This window comes from Saccopteryx leptura, chromosome 1 (assembly GCF_036850995.1).
Source record: "Saccopteryx leptura isolate mSacLep1 chromosome 1, mSacLep1_pri_phased_curated, whole genome shotgun sequence".
NCBI classification, from domain to species: Eukaryota; Metazoa; Chordata; class Mammalia; order Chiroptera; family Emballonuridae; genus Saccopteryx; species Saccopteryx leptura.
Window position 1 is genome coordinate 99,980,011 of NC_089503.1, and position 22,086 is coordinate 100,002,096.

General features: G+C 47.1%; 1 protein-coding gene across 3 annotated transcripts in view; it reads left to right on the top strand.

Annotated features, from left to right (window-relative positions):
* The window catches only part of DSCAML1 (DS cell adhesion molecule like 1), a 380,712-nt gene that overhangs the window by 327,541 nt on the left and 31,085 nt on the right, over positions 1–22,086 (top strand). For 2 of the 3 annotated variants that reach the window (XM_066372545.1, XM_066372542.1), the window contains 4 exons: positions 890–1,130; positions 3,075–3,221; positions 5,451–5,606; positions 14,767–14,906. In XM_066372545.1, the coding sequence (XP_066228642.1) occupies positions 890–1,130; positions 3,075–3,221; positions 5,451–5,606; positions 14,767–14,906 (684 nt within the window). Of the gene's footprint in view, positions 1–889; positions 1,131–3,074; positions 3,222–5,450; positions 5,607–14,766; positions 14,907–15,643; positions 15,715–22,086 lie in introns of those variants that run through there. The other variant, XM_066372552.1, reaches the window with a different exon arrangement.

The following is a 22,086-nucleotide window of genomic DNA, read 5'->3' on the forward strand; positions in this document are numbered from 1 at the left end:
TTGCTCCAGTGGAGCCTTGGCTGCGGGAGGGGAAGAGAGAGACAGAGAGGAAGGAGAGGGGGAGGGGTGGAGAAGCAGATGGGCACTTCTCCTGTGTGCCCTGGCCAGGAATCGAACACAGGACTCCTGCACGCCAGGCCAACGCTCTACCACTGAGCAAACTGGCCAGGGCTGGACTCTTTCTTTTTATTCAAACTAACTTCTCACCTCCTTCTCCATCTGGTTACTTCTTGTCTGCTGGTCCATTTCTCCCAGGGTCCTGAGCCCATGTCAAATGACATCCTTACTCATTCATTCAACAAATATGTATTGAGAGCCTGCAACTAACCAGGCACCATTCTAGACCCTGAGAGAACAGCAGAAAACAGAACAGATGACATCCTCATCCTCATGGTTCTTATATTCTAATATGGATAAGATAGCCAAACACCTAAGTAAAATATATAGAATGTCAGATGATGTTAGTACTGTGGAGAAAGATAAAGCTGGAAGAACTGTCAGGAGTACTAGACCGAGGGTAGTGTGCAGTCTGACACAAGAGTTTGAGGAAGGTCTTGTTAAGAAGGGGGATTTCAGCAAAGACAACACAGAGGTGAGGAGGCAAGGGCTTCCAAGGGAGGAGTGCTCCCTGGGTGCTCTGATCAGTGGAGAGGCCACTGTGCTGGAGTGTAGCAAGCATCAGGGTGGGGTGGGGGAGATGGATCCAAGAGGCAATGAGGTCAGATCACATAGGGTCATGTACAGCCATTGGAAAGACTGGCTTTCACTGTCAGTGAGACGGGAGCCTTTAAAGGCATGGCGTGATCTGACTTTCGTTTTAAGAGCCTAGTCTCAGAGTGTCACTGTGTCTTTGCCTCCCCTTCCACTTCTCCCCACCTTACACGCATAGGCGCCCAAGAAGGAGCTGCAGAATGGCGTGATCCGGGGCTACCAGATCGGCTACCGAGAGAACAGTCCTGGCAGCAATGGGCAGTACAGCATCGTGGAGATGAAGGCCACTGGGGACAGCGAAGTCTACACCCTGGACAACCTCAAGAAGTTCGCCCAATATGGGGTGGTGGTCCAGGCCTTCAATCGGGCCGGCACGGGGCCCTCGTCCAGTGAGATCAATGCCACCACCCTGGAGGATGGTGAGGGCACCAGCGGAGGGTAGAGGGTGCTGATCCTGGCCACAGGCAAGACCAGAGCTGCCAGGGAGGTCTTGGGGCCCTTCTACCGCTCCTGGGCCCCATCATGGTCTTGTGGTTCACACAGACTCCCTGGGTCCCTCCATTTCCTCTTGGCTCCTTGAGAGTTGCTTGGTGTATTGAGCTCCCTCAACCTCTCAGTCCATTTGGCCAGCTCTCTATCCATCGCTTGCTGATGCTGTACCCACGAGTCTGCTCATAGGCTGGCCCGTCTGAGCACTTTTCTGTGCACTCTCCACCATACTTCTGCCTCCACCTTTTCTCCCTCCCTTGTTCTAGCCCTCACTCACCTCTCTCCCCACACTCTTTCCTCCACTCTCTATGGTCACTTTCTTGCTTGGGAGCAAGACTGGATGCAGGACCAAGTGGTATGGACACAAGATGCACAAGAAAGACACATCCAGGGGGAACAGCTGCCCAGAGCCCACACCAGAGTGCCCAACCAAACACTAAGCTGTCTACCCACAGCCAAGCAGGACCTAGCCAGAGCAGGCCTACTTTCAGCCTCTCTTTAGGGCACCACCTCCCTGGCTTTGGGGGGATAAAGGGCCTGGAATTTCCAGGGAGACATCAGCATGGGCTGTGGCGTCATCTCCCAAACAAAGGAGAACAGGGGAAGAAAGTTTTCAGCAGCATTTGCTCAGCAGTTCTTCATACTTAATTAAGGCCCTCGTTAGCCTGTCAGATCCTGATCATTTCCTGGCAATATTAGCACTCCTCCTGGGGTATTCAAGGGCCCCTGCTTTAGCAATAGTGTCTTTTCCATAATTATATTACCTTCATTTTGTTCAAACGGGCGATCTGTATTAGTTTATTACACTGGGTCTCTAATTACATGGTGCTTATATTTTTACACCTAAGTAATATGAAACAATAATCATTCTCAAAGAGGATCGTTAGGATGATGTATTATCATTTAAATGCTCATAAAAATTAGAGCTGCCTCTTGTGGGGCAACGGGATCTAATTACCTTCCAAGCAGCCCTAGCCTCCTCTCTCCCGGTGAAAGCGGAGCAGGCGTGGCCTTTCCCTATGCCCTCCTGCTTCTCGGAAGCCAGCAGGAAGTGCCACCCAAGTTCTTCCTCACCAAGGTGTCTCGTGGGCCTGGCGTTCCCTCCCTCTGTCATCTCAGAAGGGGCGAGCTGTGCACGGCCAACCCAGGAGGGCCACTTTGGTGAAGCTCAGAGGTGGTCCTCACAGGGAGAGGGTTACTGGCAGGCCGACCGGCAAAGTGTCACGAGTGCTTTCACATCCAAGGCCTTTGGGTGTGTTCATGCGCAGTGACAGGGACAAAGGTATAATGACCCCGGAAGTCCAAAAGGTATCCACATAATCTCTTTTCCCTTTCAACAGAGTTAGTTAAAATCCCCTTTCCTCTTTTCCTTCCCTTTAGCTTGGCACAAGGACATAAGGGTCTCTAGAGCCAGGCTTTGGCTCAGATGCCCTGGTCAGGTGGCACCAAAGAGCTGGCGGCCATCAGACAAGATCATCAATTACAGATATTTCTAAGGCCAGCCTGGAAGTCTTCCAGGCTCTGTTATGTTCAGTAGAGGTGGACTACCGGGGCTACGATGCCCACTGGTGAATTGCCGGCTGCTCGTGCCTGGAGTTCATCACATTCTTCCCCCAGAATGGACCCAGACCAGGGACATGGCCTCCAAGGAGCAAGGAACCAAGTCTGTAAAGATGTCTATTTACCCAGATCTTCAGGGAAGGGGGCTTGGTTCCCTTCCTGGCCCAAACTCTGACCACTCACTGAGTCAAAAGGTCCTTCTACTTGTCTAAGCTGAACTTCCTCTAGCTGGGCAGCAGGGCCTGGCCTGGGACAAGTATGTAGGACTGTGCCTCCCTGACCGGGCCCTTTGGTTCTCTCCTTGCCCCATGCAGTGCCCAGCCAGCCCCCTGAGAACGTCCGGGCCTTGTCCATCACTTCTGACGTGGCCGTCATCTCCTGGTCCGAGCCCCCACGAAGTACTCTCAATGGCGTCCTCAAAGGCTATCGGGTCATCTTCTGGTCACTCTACATTGATGGCGGTGAGTCAGCAGGAAATGATGGCGGGGTCTCGAGGTGCAAGGAGCAGGGTGGTGGGATCTGCCCTCATGCTTGGGTAGAAATGAGCATCTTCCCACGGGATGTCAAAAGGAAGTGCAGCCCCCTCTTCAGCACCTACTATCCCAAGCCAGAGGCAGGGACCAGCGTCCCCTTCCTGGTGGGGTGGGGTACCAGCTGCTCCTGGACAGCAGTACACTTGGGCATGACTTGAACAGTGATAGGAGCGTATTTCCTTCTCTAATGTAATGTGTGAATTCTAGGCACTTAGGGCCGTGTCAGTTGGCACCCTCAAATGGGGCAACTGAAGAGAGTTAATGAAGGCACTGCTTTCCAAGGGTGTGGAGGGAGGGTGGGGCACCAGCAGGAAGCCTTCGCATCTAGGGCTGCAGGGGCAAGAGGAGGAAGCAAGGTCTGCAGAACCCACGAGCGAGCTCAGCCCCTGCCTGGGCAGTGAGACCTGCAGTGTATGCCGAGGGGCGGGGCACACCTGGGGAAGGGCACACAAGAGTCCACATGGAGCTGGGGGCAGGAATGGCAGAGGGAGAAAAACCAAGACCGTGTCCCAACCCTTCGGGTGCCTTCCTCTGCCTGGGATGCACTGGTTTAAATGGGTTTGCATAGCACCACTAGCATCCCAAGCCCTGCCCACTGGTGTGCACAGACCTGGCAGTGGACAGGAAGTCTGCAGTCATGCCCACTGGAGCACCAGCGTCCCTAACTCTGGAAGTGTCCTGCTGAGTGTACAAAGGGCTGCAGTGAGTTTGCTCTCTAAATGCCAAACCCCCTGCCCCCCAGCCCCCAGTCCCTCCCTTCTTTCCTGGAGGACCTAGGACTCCAGCTCACAGCCATCTCTCCAGGAAGCTGCCCTCCCCTCCCCACCTGGACACTACTCTGCCCACACACTGCCGACAGGAGGTGCCTTCCCCTCTCATCACCTCAACTCTCCTCCGAACACACAGAGGGCTGGATCTCAAGGTCTTCCATGTTCTTCGGCTCATGGCCTCATATCTGTGCTGAGTCCTGTAATGGGTTTTCCAGAACTTGCTCTTTTATCTAAGCCTGCAGGCTTCCCCAACTCAACTCTTTCAGGTGAGGAAGGCATTGGCCTCTCTAGTCTCTGAAGGCCACCTGAATTGTTGGCGACACAGCCCTCTTCCTGGGTCTTTTTCTGCCTCTAGCCGGGACAGGTATGCCCTGTTTTCTCACCTCCTATAAAAGGAAGGGCCTGCTGCCCAGGCCTCCAAGGCTCCCCCAAACTGACTTGGAGTCCTTTCAAGCTGGACATGGCATTCTCATCCTCTGAGCCCTAGCGGGCTGCTGCCTCCCCTGGCCCAGTCTTCTGCCCAGGATCTTTTGGCTGCACCTGGTCCCTGGCAAGGTACTGGAGTAGGTTTGCAGGCACTCGGCTTCTACAAGGCTGTAGAAGTATGCTTGGGCATACTGCTCAAGTCATGCTCAGCCACTGTCTGGGCCTGTCTTTCTACAAGCCCAGAGGGAGGGCTTTCAGCTCAGGAGCCTGTCTCTTTTCCTCCTTCTAAGACCCTGGCCCTCCCATGGGACCCTCTCCTTAAGCTCGTCTTCAGAGTCTATGGCGAGTTCCTTTGCATAGCCAGGACTATGAGTCCTCCCTGAGCAAAATAGAAGGCCTGGCCCTTTCTTACTTTGGGGAGTTTAGGATGCTGACCCAGGAGCACTCCGATATGGCCTCAGCGTATCACGAGTCACCCTAGGTTGACACACTGCCTGGGGAGGTCTGGGAGCCTCCCTAGCCGGCACCAGGGGGGCAAGGAGGAATGGCTGCCACTCATCCCGCCTGGCATAGGCTCCCTCCAGATCCAGGTCACTCCTGGGGTCCCTCACGTGAAGAAGGGTTGGGTACCTGAGGGGAAATGCTTCTTGGAGAGATGGAAGTATTCTAAAGGGAGAGGATTGAATTGAATTTGGTGCAAGGTCAGCTGGGGGTTGAGACCAGGCTAGCATATGCCATTCACCCTGGTGGGGCCACTGGGGATAGATATGGCCTGGAAGCAGTGCCCCAAATCTGTCCTGATGTACCTTGAGATGGAGAGTCCCCCTCATTGCCACCACACGGAGTCAAAGACAGAGCCCAATGAAGCAGGGCTGACTAGAGCCCAGGCTGGCAGACGGTGGCAGAGGGACTGTGGCGTGGCCAGTGAGGGCTGCGCTCAGAGGCTGCTTGTCTCCGGCAGAGTGGGGCGAGATGCAGAACATCACCACCATGCGGGAGCGGGTGGAGCTGCGGGGCATGGAGAAGTTCACCAACTACAGCGTGCAGGTGCTGGCCTACACCCAGGCCGGGGACGGCGTGCGCAGCAGTGTGCTCTACATCCAGACCAAGGAGGACGGTGAGTGTGCCCCCGGGGGCTGCTGGGCTTTGGCTGAGGGGCAGGCCCCCAGGGAGCCTGTGAGTGTGCCCTTGTGCCACCCCCACCTCCCGTACCCTACTTGAGAAGGGCAAGAACAGAACACCATCCTTTCTCTTGTCCCTTTGAGGACTATTGGCCCTGCTTTTTGGAGAAACAACTTACCGTGGGTGGCGGTGAAAAGCTCTGGGACTCATGCATAAAATAGGAGCAACCATGACCCCTCCCCCTGCAGCACTGCATCAGAAGCCAGATAAGGCCTCTCCTCCTACCCCCACCCCAGGGCATCCTTTTGTAGCACCTGCTCCCTTGCAAGGTTCAGCCTGGTTTTCTCTGGACACAGAAGGTTGGGTTTGAGGGGGATCAAGAATATCACCTCACCCACCCCAGGTTAGAGACTTGGCAGTCTCTAACCCTACAGAGGCCCCAGAATGGGGCCTGGTGTGCTGGGGGTCTTCCAGGGAGGGAAAGGGATGTGCTTCCACTTGGAGCCATGGTCTCAAAGCCCTTGTCCATGGCAGTGGAACCAGAGGAAAACCAGGGATAAAGAGCCAAGACTCAAGGGCAGAGTAACAAAATAAGGGGCTGGAGGAGGCTGGGGCTAAGTCAACCCAGGAGAGAACAGATCAGGAGAAAGGCCAGACTTCAGCCTGGGTCCAGGGCTGCACTTCTCACCCGACCCCAGCCCTACTGCTTGTTTGGTTCTTCAACATTCTAAACCAGGTGCTGTATTTTTAAAAGAGTTGGTTTATATGAAGAGCAGCTGGCTCACAATGGGTGCTTAAGAAACAGCAGCCACTGTTGGTATTATGGCTTCCTTCCCCTCAGCCTCAGTCTTGCCGAAGTTGAGGTCCTACCCATACAATTTGTCAAAAGGTGCTGAAGGGGTTAGAAGAGTTGAAGAAAATGGCTCAGGCGGGGGGTGGGGGGGGGTGGAAAAGTCCCCAGAACAGCCATGCTCTCAGTGACCAAACCAGTTTTCATCTCAGCTTAATGCTCCCCACTCTTTCCACACCCCTCACTTTCCATCAGATCAGCCCCTCCCCATCTTAAACTCTGAGCAATTAAATATTTACCAACCTGCCTGCCAGAGGCGGATTTAATGGTGGGCACACCAGGCACATTCCCTGGGCCCCAACTTCTGAAGGGCCCCACAAAACCCCAACTTTATACTTTTTTCTAGTGACACCAAGTTTGGTTTCATATGTGCAATTTTAACATTAATAGTACATCATCATATTTTTTATTTATTTAAAAATATAGTTAACATGTATTTTTATCTTCCCTGTCTCTCTCTGTCTTTTTTTTTTTTTTTTTTTTTTTTTTTTGTATTTTTCTGAAGCTAGAAACCGGGAGAGATAGTCAGAGGATCCATCCGGCACGCCCACCAGGGGGCCATGCTCTGCCCCTCTGGGGCGTCGCTCTGCCGCGACCAGAGCCACTCTAGCGCCTGGGGCAGAGGCCGAGGAGCCATCCCCAGCGCCCGGGCCATCTTTGCTCCAATGGAGCCTCGGCTGCGGGAGGGGAAGAGAGAGACAGAGAGGAAGGAGAGGGGGAGGGGTGGAGAAGCAGATGGGCGCTTCTCCTGTGTACCCCGGCCGGGAATCGAACCGGGGACTTCTACACGCCAGGCCGACACTCTACCACTGAGCCAACTGGCCAGGGCCTCTCTCTTTTTTTTTTTAAGGGGCCCAATGTTTTTTTCTGCACCCGGGGCCTCAATTGACCTTAATCCACCTCTGCTGCCTGCCCTACTTTTCCTGTCATTAACCCCCTCCCCTCTGGGCAAAGCTTCCTGGGACAACTCCAGGCAGAGCCACCTGCTCTTGTGTGGAGGCTGAACAGAGATGATGCTCAGAGCCTGGCCCCTTCCCGGGCTCAGAGCTGCACACACACACACACACACAGCCTCTAGAAGTGACGACTGGGGCCCCAGACTTCCTACGTTTCATCCCAATTCAACACATGAGCCAGAAGCACCTGCATGTGCTTAACTGACTGAGCTAGGGCTCCACCGGGGAATCCAGAGACCGGGGAGCACCGTCCCTGCTGTGGGAACTTTCAGCTGTCTGGTCCAGAGCTGCCTTGGGGTCACACACAGGGACACACACAGGCAGGTTTAGGGCCCCAAGGCGGTAGCCCCACAGAGTGGAAGGGTCACTGGCAAACACTGCAGACATGCCTGCCCCTGTCCCATGTTGGCTGGCAAATCACTTACACTTTCTGAACCTCAGTTTCCTCATCATAAAATGGGAACAAGTGGTGTCTCATCAAGTTGTAAGAAGCAAGTTAACTGTAAAATCCTTTCTAAAATGTCAAGTGTTAGAAAATGGTAGTTGTTTTAGGGCAGGGGTCAGGAACCTATGGCTTGCGAGACAGATGTGGCTCTTTTCATGGCTGCAGCTGGCTCGCAGACAAATCTTTAATAAAAATAATAATAACGTTAAAAATATAAAACATTCTCATGTATTATAATCCATTTCTTTCCTACCGCTCATGTTCATGGTTACGTGTGGCTGGAGCCAATCACAGCTGTCCTCCAGGACAACACCAAATTTCTATTGGATAATGCGTAATGTACATGGGTTGTTGTATGGCTCTCATGGAATTACATTTTTCTTTTTTTTTAGAATTTTAGGCACAGCTTTTTTTTTTAATTTATTCATTTTAGAGAGGAGAGGGAGAGACAGAGAGAGAGAGAGAGAGAGAGAGAGGAGAGACAGAGAGAGAAGGGGGGAAGAGCTAGAAGCATCAACTCCCATATGTGCCTTGACCAGGCAAGCCCAGGGTTTCGAACCGGCGACCTCAGCATTTCCAGGTCGACGCTTTATCCACTGCACCACCACAGGTCAGGCTGGAATTACATTTTAAAATATGTGGCGTTCATGGCTCTCTCAGCCAAAAAGTTTCCAGACCCCTGTTTTAGGGCTTTCAAGGTGCTGGCCCTGAAGTGGCTGCTGACAGGAACCCAGGTGTCTCCTACGGAATCGGTGTCCTCAAAGGGACACCTAGGCCCCGGGACTCCACTGCCTGACCAGGTCTCAATCAGAACAGCAGTCATGATTTGATGTGTATGATGCCCTATCATAAGTATGGCTTCACCTTCCCAGGAGCCCAAGAGATAGGTATTATGTCCATCTTAGAGGTGAGAAAATTGAGGCCCAGAGAGCTAAAGTGATTTACTGAAGGTCAATCTACTAATACGTGGCCTCCTCAAGCTGTCTTGCCTCTATCCCCCTATACTTTCCATCATACCACTGTATCTGCTAGGGAGCTTTTGGTTGTGAGTAATAAAACTAAAAAAAAAAAAAAAAAAGATGTAACCAATAAGGGTACTTATTCCCAGAAATATAAGAAGTCCTGAGTAGGACAGCTGTGGGGCTGGTCAATTCAGCGCTCCCCATATTTCTGTTCTGCCATCCTCAGCATGTCACCTATCCCTCTCATGATTTCAAGATGACTACAGCTCCAAGCATCACACCAGACAAAACAGAGTTCAGAGTGAGGAAAGTGGTCTCTTCCTACAGGCATGCCTCTCTTGGGATTGAAAGAAACCTCTCCCAGAAACCCCCTCAACAGATTTATCCTCATTCCCCATTGGCCGCCGTGGGGCAACACACTTTTTGTTAAGCCAGTCTCTGAATGGGGAATGGAATGATCGTGGCTGACTCCCCCCAAGCATGGTAAACCATCCAGTGTAGGTGAGGGAGGCAGCTTTCTCTAAGGGGTGGAGGAACATGAGTACCCAACCAAACAGTGGTTCTGTTTACAAGGAATAGGAAAGAATGGTGGTGGGTGGGTAAGCAGACAACCAGGTCTACTTGACCAGTGCTGCCCCAACCCTCCCACATTGTCCAACGTTCCAAGTCCGCCTCTGTCACGGGAGCTTGAGCAAATACCCTAACCTAAAGACACTGTGACTCCCTCTCCACCACCACCACCACACTTAGAATATTGCATTTTTCCAAAGAAAACAAAATTATAAGAAAATTTAGAGGAAAAGAAAAACAAAGAAAGAGATAAAATGCAAACATATCAATTCAAGCTCATTTCTGAAGCCCAGATCTCTCAGTCTGGGCTTGGTTTCAGGCCGGCTTGGCTGGATCCAGTCCATAAGCAGCAAAGCCTCTTGCCTGCTCCTTAGCTCCTTCGTGAATGCCAACTCTAGCCACATAGCCTCAGAGTGAAAAGTTGAGTTAGATTTCAGACCACTTTAAAGATTTTTAACTGAAGAAGAGTCTTGATTAGACCCATACTTTAGGCAGATTTGACTTTCATAGGAATAGAGGAAACTAATGACAAGGGGCTGGGAGGGACAAGGACCAGTGTCAGAGAGGCCTGGTAGACCCTGTGGGCATCTAGGCAGAGAGGAGGAAGGTGTGTGCTAGGGCGACAGCAGTGAGGGCGAAGGGGAGAGGAGGGTCAAGTTTAGAGAGGCATATCAGAGGAGTCCCACTTCCAGCAGTGGGGTGGGGGGCTAGATAACCCAAACTCACCCTCCTTCTTACTGAGCATACTATAAAATCTGGATAAAAAAATTTTTAAAGCAAAAAAAAACACTGGCTTGAAGGCATCAGATTGCTGGCAGGGGAGTAAAGACTTACTGGGCCAGGATCCAAGGGGGAATAGAAGCCCAGAAGGTAAGCCTGGCATTTGGAACAGCTTTTCCCCTGGGGGACAGTTACTGAATCTAGAGGCAGGTGCCGAGAATCCAAGCAGCATTAGAAAGACATGACTTGGAGGCTAGGGCCTGCCAGGCTGTGTGGGTCTGTCTGGTGAACACCCCCTCTCTCTTTGCACTAAGACCACATAGAACAGCACTCTAGGAGTAAAAGTGGATTACAAGAAGACAGTTCCATTTTAAATAATCTCAATCATGGAAGTTACAATGAAACAACCCAGGTTGCTAGTACCTCAAATTGCAGGTACCTGTCAGAAACAAACATGTATTCTCACTTTAGAAAGATTACATCATCTGAGGCCTCAAATTAGGTTTATAGACAATTTTGCAAATACTATGCCTGGCACACAATAAAAAAAGTAATATGGGTGACATAAGCCAGCAGAAAAAAAGAAAAAACAGACAAAAGAAACAGACCCACAAGGATTCTAAACATAGGATTTTTATTTTTCAATCAAATATGGACTTTCAAATAATTATTTTTGATAAGATTGAAATTTCAAGAGAATTAGAAACTCTCATGAAAAATCTAGAAACAAAAACTACTAATACCGGAAATCAAGAACTCAGTAGAAAAGTTTCCAATAAATAAGACATAATTGAAGAGAGAACTAGTGGACTGGAAGAAAAGTCAGGAGGAAATACCAAAATGAAGCACAGAAAGACACATGAGTAGAAAATAAAAGAACAAGTAAGACACAGAGCACTGATTTTCAAACTTGTCTGTGCACACAAATCACTCAGGATCAGGTTAAAATGCAGATTCTGTTTTTGTAGGTACAAGGTAAAACCTGAGATTTTGCATTTCTAACATGCTCCCAGGTGATGCTGCTGCTGACTCATGGACCACACTCTGAATACCAAGGACACAGAAGATGCAAGAAGATATTCCAAATAAGAGGAGAAAGACAGTGGGGCAGAAAATAAAATGTCTGAAGACTTTTCAAAACTGTTGAAAGATATTGTGCCACAAAGGCAAGATGCTGGACAAACTCTACATGCAGTAACGTCAAGAAATCATAATAAGCTCATCATAATAAAGCTACTGAGCAGGCATCATAATAAAGCTACTGAACAAAAATTACAAAGAGAAAAATAAGAAAAGCAACCAAAGGGGGAAAAGAACTAGTTACCTTCAAAGGAGCAACAATTAGATTGTTCTCTAACTTATCAGAAACAATGGAAGTCAGAAAACAATGCAATGATATATTTAAAGTATGTAAGGAAAATAATTATCAATCTATGACTGGATACAATGCAAAAATATTCTTCAGGATTAAAATGAAATAAATAAATCTTCAGACAGAAACTGAAAGAATTTATCACCAACACACCTTCCCTAGAAAAATATTAAAGGACATCCTTTAGCCAGAAGGAAAATTACTCCAAGCAGAAGCTCAGTGATGCAGTAAAGGAAGAAGAGGAATTAAATGATGAATATGGGGGTAAAAATTATTATCGACAGTATAAAAATTATGATGATGATGTCATCATATTTGGGATGGTCTCAAGTATATGCAGAGTTAAAATATGCAACAATGGCATGTGACCTGGGAGAGGGTAGCTGGAATTTCTAAGTGCCTTGCATTGTCTAAAAAGAAAAGTGCCAGTGAATGATATCAACTTTGGTGAGTTAAAGATTTATGTTTTAGTCTGTTTGGTAACCACTCAAAGTAGTGAAAGACTTTGAGTATATAGCCAAACTACTGGAGTGAGAGAAATAGAGTATTTTTTTAAATACTCAATCCAGAAGAAAGCACAAAAGGAAAGAAAAAGAAAATAGGTGGAACAAACAAAAAGTATTTAGTAAGATGAAATATCAAAATTCAAGTATATTAATAATTGCATCAAAGGTAAATTTACTAAATTTTCCAATTAAAAGATAAACACTGTCAGGCTGGCTAGCAATGAAACAAAGCCCAAATATATGCTGTTTATAGGAGGCATCTAAAACATAAAGGTATAGAAAGGTTCACCATGGCCCTAGCCAGTTGGATCAGTGGTAGAATGTCAGCCTGATGTATGGATGTCCCAGGTTTGATTTCCAGTCAGGGCACACAGAAGAAGCACACCTCTCCCTCTCACTTCTCTCTCTGTCCCTCTCTCTCTCTTCTCCTCCTGCAGCCATGGCTCGATTGGAGCAAGTTGGCCCCAGGCACTGAGGATGGCTCAATAGCCTCTGCCTCAGGTGCTAAGAAGAGCTTGATAGCTGAGCAACAAAGCATTACCCCCTAGTGGGCTTACCAGGTGGATCCCAGTTGAGGCACATGCCAGAGTCTGTCTCTGACTCCCTTCCTCTCACTGAATAAAAAAGAAAGAGAGAGAGAGAGAGAAAGAGAAAGAAAGAAAGAAAGAAAGAAAGAAAGAAAGAAAGAAAGAAAGAAAGAAAGAAAGAAAGAAAGAAAAGAAAGGAAAGAAAGAAAGAAAGAAAGAAAGAAAGAAAGAAAGAAAGAAAGAAAGAAAGAAAGAAAGAAAGAAAGAAAGAAAGGAGGGAGAGAGGGAGGGAGGGAGGGAGGGAGGGAGGAAGGGAGGGAGGGAGGAAGGGAGGGAGGGAGGGAGGGAGAGAGAAAGAGAGAAGTTCACCAGGAGAGGATATAGAGAGATAAAAAGCATACCATGCAAAACTGTCTAAGAGGAAAGTAGAATATTAATATCAAACATCATATGCTATAAGGTAAAAGAAGTGTTATTAAAGATAAAGAAGGATACTTTGTGATGATAAAAAAGACTTAATTCACTAGGCAAGTAAAATGGTTCTAAATTTGTATGAACTTAACATAACCTCAAAATATATATAAAAGCAAAAAACTGATGGAACAAGGATAAAAAGACAAATCCACAATCATGGCAGACGATTTCAACATACGTCTCTCAACAACTGATAAGTAAAAAAGTGTACAAGGATAGAGGTGTAAACATGACAGTCAGCACACTGGCCCCAGATGCATCCACAGAGCTCTGTGCTCCACAAGTGCAGAGACACCTGGCAGAGGTTTGGTGTGGCAGGATGGCAGCAGCAGGGAGTGCCAGCTCCCGTACTCAGCACCTGTGTAAGTGGTGATGCTGCATCTAGTCATTTTATTTAACCTGGAATCGTTTACCACTTACTAAATAACAAAGAATTGGGAGAGGGAAAGCAAAAAATAATTGTTGATTTATTGAGTGTCTTCTATATGTCAAGCACGATGCCAGGCGCTCTATTTTAATTAGCACTGATTCTCCCTACAAACTTTTAATGTGGTTGTTATTATGTCCATTGTATAGATGTGGAAACTGAGACTCAGAGAGGCAAAATAAGTTGAATAGGATACCATCACTATCCTCAAAGGAGTGTAAATGCTCCCGAGATGGAGACAAGCACACAATCCAAGGGAGGGCTGAAGGAGAGTGTGAGCTGAGAATGAGAAACTTCCAGGCTCCCAGCAGCCGAGGCAGGCTCAGAGATGGGGGCAGGGGGAGGTCAGAGTCTATATGAATTGAGGTCACTTAGAATGAATTCCTAGCTAGTTCTAAAGTAGACTTTCCCTCCTGGAAACAGGGCCGAGCCTGGGCCCTGGCCGGTTGGCTCAGCGGTAGAGCGTCGGCCTGGCGTGTGGGGGACCCGGGTTCGATTCCCGGCCAGGGCACATAGGAGAAGCGCCCATTTGCTTCTCCACCCCCCCCCCTTCCTCTCTGTCTCTCTCTTCCCCTCCCGCAGCGAGGCTCCCTTGGAGCAAAAGATAGCCCGGGCACTGGGGATGGCTCCTTGGCCTCTGCCGCAGGCGCTAGAGTGGCTCTGGTCTCGGCAGAGCGACGCCCTGGAGGGGCAGAGCGTCGTGCCGGGTGGATCCCGGTCAGGTGCATGTGGGAGTCTGTCTGACTGTCTCTCTCCGTTTCCAGCTTCAGAAAAATACAAAAAAAAAAAAGGGGCCGAGCCAGCACTCCGAAGGCAGTGCCATGGGCACATGGCAGGGGACACAGTCATCCAGTGGCTGACCACAACCCTTGACTTTCCAGAAGAGGGACCCATGCTGTGACTCTCTGGAGTCCCCAGCTCCAAATTGCTCAGAGGCCAAAAAAAGAGCAAAGTGCCCAGGATATTTGTTTGGCCTTAGTACAAGTTATTATTCAGTAGAGCATTATGGTGGGGAGCAGGTTAGGGTCAGAAGGATCAAGATGAATTCCTTACAAGTTTTATTTCTCTCTTGTGAGTCCTAAATCCTTAGTTCTAGCCAAACAGCTCTAAAGCTGGTCACTCCCAGTGCCTTCATCTCAGAAACTTTGTTGTAAGCCCAAAATGATCACCTTTCTACTCCCACATGTTTTCCATGCTAGAATCTCCTCCTTTAAACCATAGCTCAAGGATGCCTCCTCCAGGAAGCTCTCCCAAATTGATCTGCCTCACTCTATCCAGCATGTCATTCTTTCCTAAAGGCTGGGCTCCTTCTCTCTCTAAACTGACTTTATCTTCTCCCTGCTCAGTTCCAGGTCCCCCTGCTGGCATCAAAGCTGTGCCTTCGTCCGCCAGCAGTGTGGTAGTGTCTTGGCTCCCCCCCACCAAGCCCAATGGGGTGATCCGCAAATACACCATCTTCTGCTCCAGTCCCGGGTCTGGCCAGCCGGTAAGTGGGCCCAGGGCAGGACAAGTGGGGCAAGAGTGGAAAAACGTATTCTGTCAGTTAGCTGGCTTCCAGACCAAACCCTGGGGCTGTTCATATCTATGTTTCTACCTGGACTCGTGGATAAGAGTGGGCACTGGTCACATAAGAATGGCCAAAGCTTTACCTAGTGACCATCAAGAGTCAGCTGTCTGTTCCACAGGCTGCAAGGTTGTCACAAGCCCTCAAGGCTCCTTTGAGTCAGGAGTCACAACCAAGCAGGCATGAAAAGGAGGCCAGGGCTAGCCCAGAAGACCCCTAGCAGGCCCCAGAGCTGTTGGCTGGGCACTGGCTGGTCCGTGGTCTCTGGAAATAAATTTCTTTTCAGCATGGTCGATCTGGGCTTGGAGGGCTGCTGGGACTCTTCCCTGAGTGGCCCCCTCAGCAAGGAGCCAGCTGCAGGGGGGAAAAGACAGGGGACAGCTGAGATATGACAGGGACACCTCTCTAGGCCAGGGCCTGGGCCTAACCAAGCAGAGAGGCCTGAGTCAGCCATATGTGCCCACACCTCAGACTGAAGGGGGTGGCCCCTGGGCTGGGGTATAATGCTAGCCCTGCCTTCCCACCGAACCCTGAGACAGGCCAGAGGGGCCCCATGGAAAGGAAAGAGAATGAGGGTGGGTGCCATGGGGTACACACGCATATCCCATATGCACTCACATCCCATAACATGCATTCTTCCCTCTGCCTCTTATCTCCAGCCATGCCACCCCAAAATGCTGCTGGTGACTACTCTGGAGTAGAGTACTCCTGCTCTAGTTACGAGAGCAGGTACAAAGATACCTGCCCCCAGGAGGCTTCCAGTTCGTAGGGGGAGGCCCTGGGGTGCCCACTAGAGAGGCAACAGTACTGTCCAGGAGATGAGCTTCAGATGGGGGCGAGGGGAGCAGAAAGAGCTAGCTCCTCCCATGAGCAACTTGTGATGTGACAGCAGCCTGGGCACCTGCAGATGAGCTAGCAACTGGGCAAGCTGCCCTGAAATTGTTCAGTAATTGTGTCATCATCTCCTCCTCTGCTCTCTGCTTCCCTGTGGTCTTTCTGAATTGTCCTCCGAGTGGCAGGTGGCCCCGTTCCTCACCAGTGAGGCTGGAGTTCCATCACCAGAGGGGAAGCCCATTTATGTCTTTTCAGGGACTCCATCCCCTCTGCTCCATCTTCACGGCCACTGCCTCACATGCACGAAAATATACATATCGTGACTATACAGCTCCATGGATTTTCCCAGCACACTCAGGCCAGCAGCACCCAAAGCAGGGAACAGGGTATTACCACACCCAAGAAGACCTCCTTGTACTCCTTCTCATCACCACCCTGCCCTGGCAGGGTGATCACTGTCCTGACTTCAGATTGGTGTTGCCTCTTTTTGCACATGATATAAATGGAGCCATATTGCTTGTCTGGCTTCTTTTACTAAACATTACATTGAATTTTTGAATTTCACCCACATTGTTGTGTGTGGTTACTGATCATTCACACTAATTTCTATATAGTTTTCTTTTTTTCCTTTTATTGAATTTATTGGAGTGACACTAGTTAACAAAATTATACAGGTATCAGGTGCACAATTCTACAACACATAATCTGTACACTGTATTGTATGTTCCCCCTCAAGTCACGTCTCTGCATGGAAGGACCTGGAGAGCATTATGCTGAGTGAAATAAGCCAGTCAGAGAAAGACAAGTACCACATACTTTCACTCATATGCGAGATCTAATGAACAAAATGAACTAACAAGCAAAATAGAGACAGACTCATAGATAGAGAGCAGGCTGACAGCTGTTAGGGGTGCGGGGGTTAGATGGAGGTGGAGGGGTTGAGCAGAAAGAGAAAAGGCTAATGGACGTAGACAGTGTGGTGATTGCTGGTGGCGAGGTAGAGAATATGGGGGGGGGAATGGTGATGGACAGAGACTTCACTTCTATATAGTTTCCAATTGTGTGAGCTTATTACAATTTATTATCCTTTGATAATCATTTTGGAGTTTTTAGTTTGGAGCTATTACAAATGATGCTGCCGTGGACACTCTTAGATGTGTCTCTTGATGTGCATGCATTCCGGCTGGGTGTGTACCCAGAAGAGAAATTGCTGAGTCATGGGGTCTGCAGATGTTGGGTTGAGAACACCCTGCCACTTTTGGGTAGTTGTGCCAATCTCTCAGTCAATGTTTTCAGCCATGTCCTCTGCCCCTTTTTCCCCTCTCCCCCACCCTTCCCACACACACATTATAGGCCAGGGGTCCCCAAACTACGGCCCGGCCCGGCCCGCGGGCCGCATGCGGCCCCCTGAGGCCATTTATCCGGCCCCCGCCGCACTTCTGGAAGGGGCACCTCTTTCATTGGTGGTCATGAGAGGAGCATAGTTCCCATTGAAATACTGGTCAGTTTGTTCATTTAAATTTACTTGTTCTTTATTTTAAATATTGTATTTGTTCCCGTTTTGTTTTTTTACTTTAAAATAAGATATGTGCAGTGTGCATAGGGATTTGTTCATAGTTTTTTTTATAGTCCGGCCCTCCAATGGTCTGAGGGACAGTGAACTGGCCCCCTGTGTAAAAAGTTTGGGGACCCCTGTTATAGGCTCTCCTCACACTAAGCTTGTCACCATGCCAGGCACCTGCGATGCCTTTCACCTCGCTCCAACTCTGCCCATGCTGCTCCCTACCGTGGGCACTCCTCACCCCCTGTCACACACTGGATGTGTTAGATGGCCATCAGCTGTCCACTCCTCTGTCTCCTGCACTGGTCTGTGGGGCCCTGTGAGGACAAGGGCAGCATCCTTTCATCTTTGGGTCCCCAGCTGCCAAACACTGTGCCTAGAACATCATTGTCACTAAACACAAGTACCATGGCAATCATAAAACTTTCAACAATGGGCAAGCTTCCCTTCACAAACTCATTCTACAGCTTGGGTTTTTGCAGTCATTCCCTCCTCTGAGAGAAGTCTGTCAAAGGGGTTGGTATCCAGAAGCCCAGCTTCCTCATTAACCTGGGTTTTAGGAGCCCCCAGGACCCAGAGAAGAGCTCCTGAGTCCCATTTCTTCCACCCGTTGCTGGAGACCCTGGGACCCTCCCTGGAACATCCTGCGCATGTAGGAACCTCCTTTCTCATGGGAAGATTTCTCATTGGACAGTGTCACACAAGGGGCCAGGTGTGCTAGTGTGATGAGAAGAACTTCAACCACATTTCAGGATGGGAACTGGGTTTAGTGAGGGACCAGGAGTCTAACCACCATATTTGATTTGTGATGCTATCATTTTGCATAAGTACATTCCAAATTCCAAGTACTGTATTTTCCCATGTATAAGATGCACCCTTTTTTGAAAAAATTGAGGTCTAAAAACTGGGTGCATCTTATACAGTGGTTGTAGATTCTTTACTGGCATTTCTCACCTTTTCACACTTAGTGAGGAGTTGTATGAATTTTATGATGAATAAAACTTGAGTTCAATAACTTTATATAATACGTTTTTTCCAAATTTTGGTCCCCAAAATTTAGATGTGTCTTATACATGAGAGCATCTTATACATGGAGAAATATGGTAATTGCATTACAAATTTATTTATGAAGGAGCTCCAGGAGTGAGTGATGGGGGTGAGGGCACACTTGTATATACGTGACCGTGCAAAACTATAGGCGTGGCCCTGGCCGGTTGGCTCAGCGGTAGAGCATCGGCCTGGTGTGCGGGGGACCCGGGTTCGATTCCCGGCCAGGGCACATAGGAGAAGCGCCCATTTGCTTCTCCACCCTCCCCCCTTTCCTCTCTGTCTCTCACTTCCCCTTCCGCAGCCAAGGCTCCATTGGAGCAAAGATGGCCCGGGCGCTGGGGATGGCTCCTTGGCCTCTGCCCCAGGCGCTAGAGTGGCTCTGGTCACGGCAGAGCGACGCCCCGGAGGGGCAGAGCATCGCCCCCTGGTGGGCAGAGCTTCGCCCCTGGTGGGCGTGCCGGGTGGATCCCGGTCAGGCGCATGCGGGAGTCTGTCTGACTGTCTCTCCCCGTTTCCAGCTTCAGAATAATACAAAAACAAAAACAAACAAACAAAAAAAACTATAGGCGTGTATAAGGGGTTAGAGGCAAGTGCATGCTAATCTGAGTGTGAATGTGTGTGTGTATGTGGAATCCTCAGGATAGATGTGGGAAACTACAATATGGCGTTGGCTCCCAGCAAGTTCTGCCCTGGAGATAGAAATTTTACTAAACACTTTAAAACATTTGTTGTTTTTCTCTAATTATCAAAATAATGTGATTTATTGCAGAAAATTCTGTAAATATATAAAAGAATAGAAGGGAAAGTAAAAATTACTATCAGCCCCTAAAGATAAACACTGCCAATGTTTTGATATATAACCTTCCAGTATCTGGTTTGTACATATATTGTGGGTTTGGGTATATATTTTATTAATTAAAATAACATTTTACATAATGTTATATAATCTGCATTTTTCATGTAATAAATGTAGGAACTTTCCCACACCATCAAATATGTTTTAAAATACAATTTTGAATGTTTGTTTGTATATAATCTATTTAACTGTCTTTCATTATTCTATATGAATCTATTTTTAAATTTTCACCATTATAAATAATGCTTCACTGAGCATTCTTCATAAGTCTTTATGCACATGACTGATTATTTCTTAGCGTAAATTTGTGGAGGAATTCATAGACCACAAAAAATATTCTTAAGGTTTGCATACACATTTGCAAATTACCCTTCAGAAAGTTTTCACCAATTTGTGCTTACACTAGAATGGTTAGTATATACTTGCTCCTTGCACCCATGTTAATCCAAAGTATTATATAGTTTTCTTTTTTGCCAGTTTGATTTTTTTAAAGGTGTTTTAAGTTATTTATTTCTTTAACTACTAGTTAGGTTAATTATTGTTATATGTTTTTATTATGTGGCTTTTTTTTATCTTTGAGTAATTAACAATTCATGTCCCTTATCTATTTTTTATTTGGGTAGCTCATGTTTTTTTGTTATTGATTTTGTAAGTGCTCTTTACATATTAAGGATATAAGCATTTTTTTATCAGATAGTTTGCAAGTATTTACCAGTTAATTGCTTGACTTTGATTCTATTTTTTTAATTTTTATTAATTTTAATTTATTGTGTTTACATGGATTCAAGTGTCCCACTGAATATAACACCCTCACGTCCCACCCCCATGTCCCTATTTATACCCATTTATCCCCCTCCCACTAATTCCCTCCCCACTTCCCTCTGGGATTTGCTGTCCTGGTATCTGTATTTCTGTGTTATGTATATATAGTTTCACTAATTCCTTCACCTTCTCTGATCCCATCCCCTTATCCCCCGTCCCTCTGACAGCTGTCCCTCTGCTCCCAGTGACCCTGCCTCTGCCTCTATTCCATTCCTCAGTTCACTTTGTTCATTAGATTTCACATATAAGTGAGATCATATAATATTTGTCTTCCTCTGCCTGGCTTATTTCACTTAGTATAATAATCTTGAGGTCCATCCATGCTATCGCAAAAGGTAAGATTTTCTTCTTTTTCACAGCCACATAGTATTTCATTGTTTATATGTACAACAACTTTTTAATCCACTCGTCCACTGACAGACACTTGAGCTGTTTCTAGATCTTGGCTACTGTAAACAATGCTGCAATAAACATAGGGGTGCATACCTTCTTTTGAATCAGTGATTTGGTATTCTTAGGATATATTCCTAAAAGTGGGATAGCTGGGTCAAAAGGCATTTCCATTTTTAATTTTTGAGGAAACTCCATACTGTTCTCCACAGTATGCACCAGTCTGCATTCCCACCAGCAGTGCAGGAGGGTTCCCTTTTCTCCACATCCTCACCAGCACTTATTCTGTTGTTTTGTTAATGAGCACCATTCTGACAGGTGTGAGGTGATATCTCATTGTGGTTTTAATTTGCATTTCTCTGATGATTAGTGATGTTGAACATTTTTTCATATGCCTATTGGCCATCTGTATATCCTCTTTGGAGAACTGTCTATTCAGTTCTTTTATCCATTTTTTGATTGGATTGTTTACTTTCCTGTTGTTGAGTTTTAGAAGTTCTTTATAAAATTTGGTTATTAACTCCTTATAAGATATATTGGCAAATATGTTCTCCCATTGTGTGGGTTGTCTTTTCATGGTGTTTTTTGCAGTACAAAAGCTTTTTAGTTTGATATAGTCCCATTTGTTCATCCTGTCCTTTATTTCATTTGCCCATGGAGATAAATGGGCAAAAATATTGCTATAAGAGATATCAGAGAGTTTACTGCCTATGTTTTCTTCCAAGATGTTTATGGTTTCACAACTTATATATAAGTCTTTTATCCACTTTGAGTTTATTTTTCTGAATGGTGTAAGTTGGTGGTCTAGTTTCATTTTTTTTTTTGCATGTACCTGTCCAATTTTCCCAACACCATTTATTAAAGAGACTGTCTTTACTCCATTGTATGCTCTTACCTCCTTTGTCAAATATCAATTGACCACAAAGGCGTGAGTCTATTTCTGGGTTCCCTGTTCTGTTCCATTGATCTGTATGCCTGTTCTTATGCCAGTACCAAGCTGTTTTGAGTACAATGGCCTTGTAGTATAACTTGATATCAGGAAGTGTGATACCTCCCACTTTATTCTTCATTTTCAAGATTGCTAAGACTATTCATGTTCTTTTTTGGTTCCATATAAATTTTTGGAATATTTGTTCTATATCTTTGAAATATGCCATTGGTATTTTAATAAGAATTGCATTGAATTTATAGATTGCTTTGGGTAATATAGACATTTTAATGATATTTATTCTTCCTATCCATGAACATAATGTATGTTTCCACTTGTTTGCATCTTCCTTGATTTCTTTTATCAATGTTTTATAATTTTTTGAGTACAAATCCTTTACCTCCTTGGTTAAATTTACTCCTAGGTACTTTATTTTTTGTTGTTGTTGCAATAGTGAAGGGGATTGTTTTCTTAATTTCTTTTAGACAGTTTATTGCTAGTATATGAAAACACCACTGATTTCTGAATATTAATTTATATCCTGCCACCTTGCCGAATTCATTTATCAGGTCTAGTAGTTTTTTGACTGACACTTTAGGGTTTTTTTATGTACAGTATCATGTCACCAGCAAATAACAATAGTTTTATTTCTTCTTTTCCA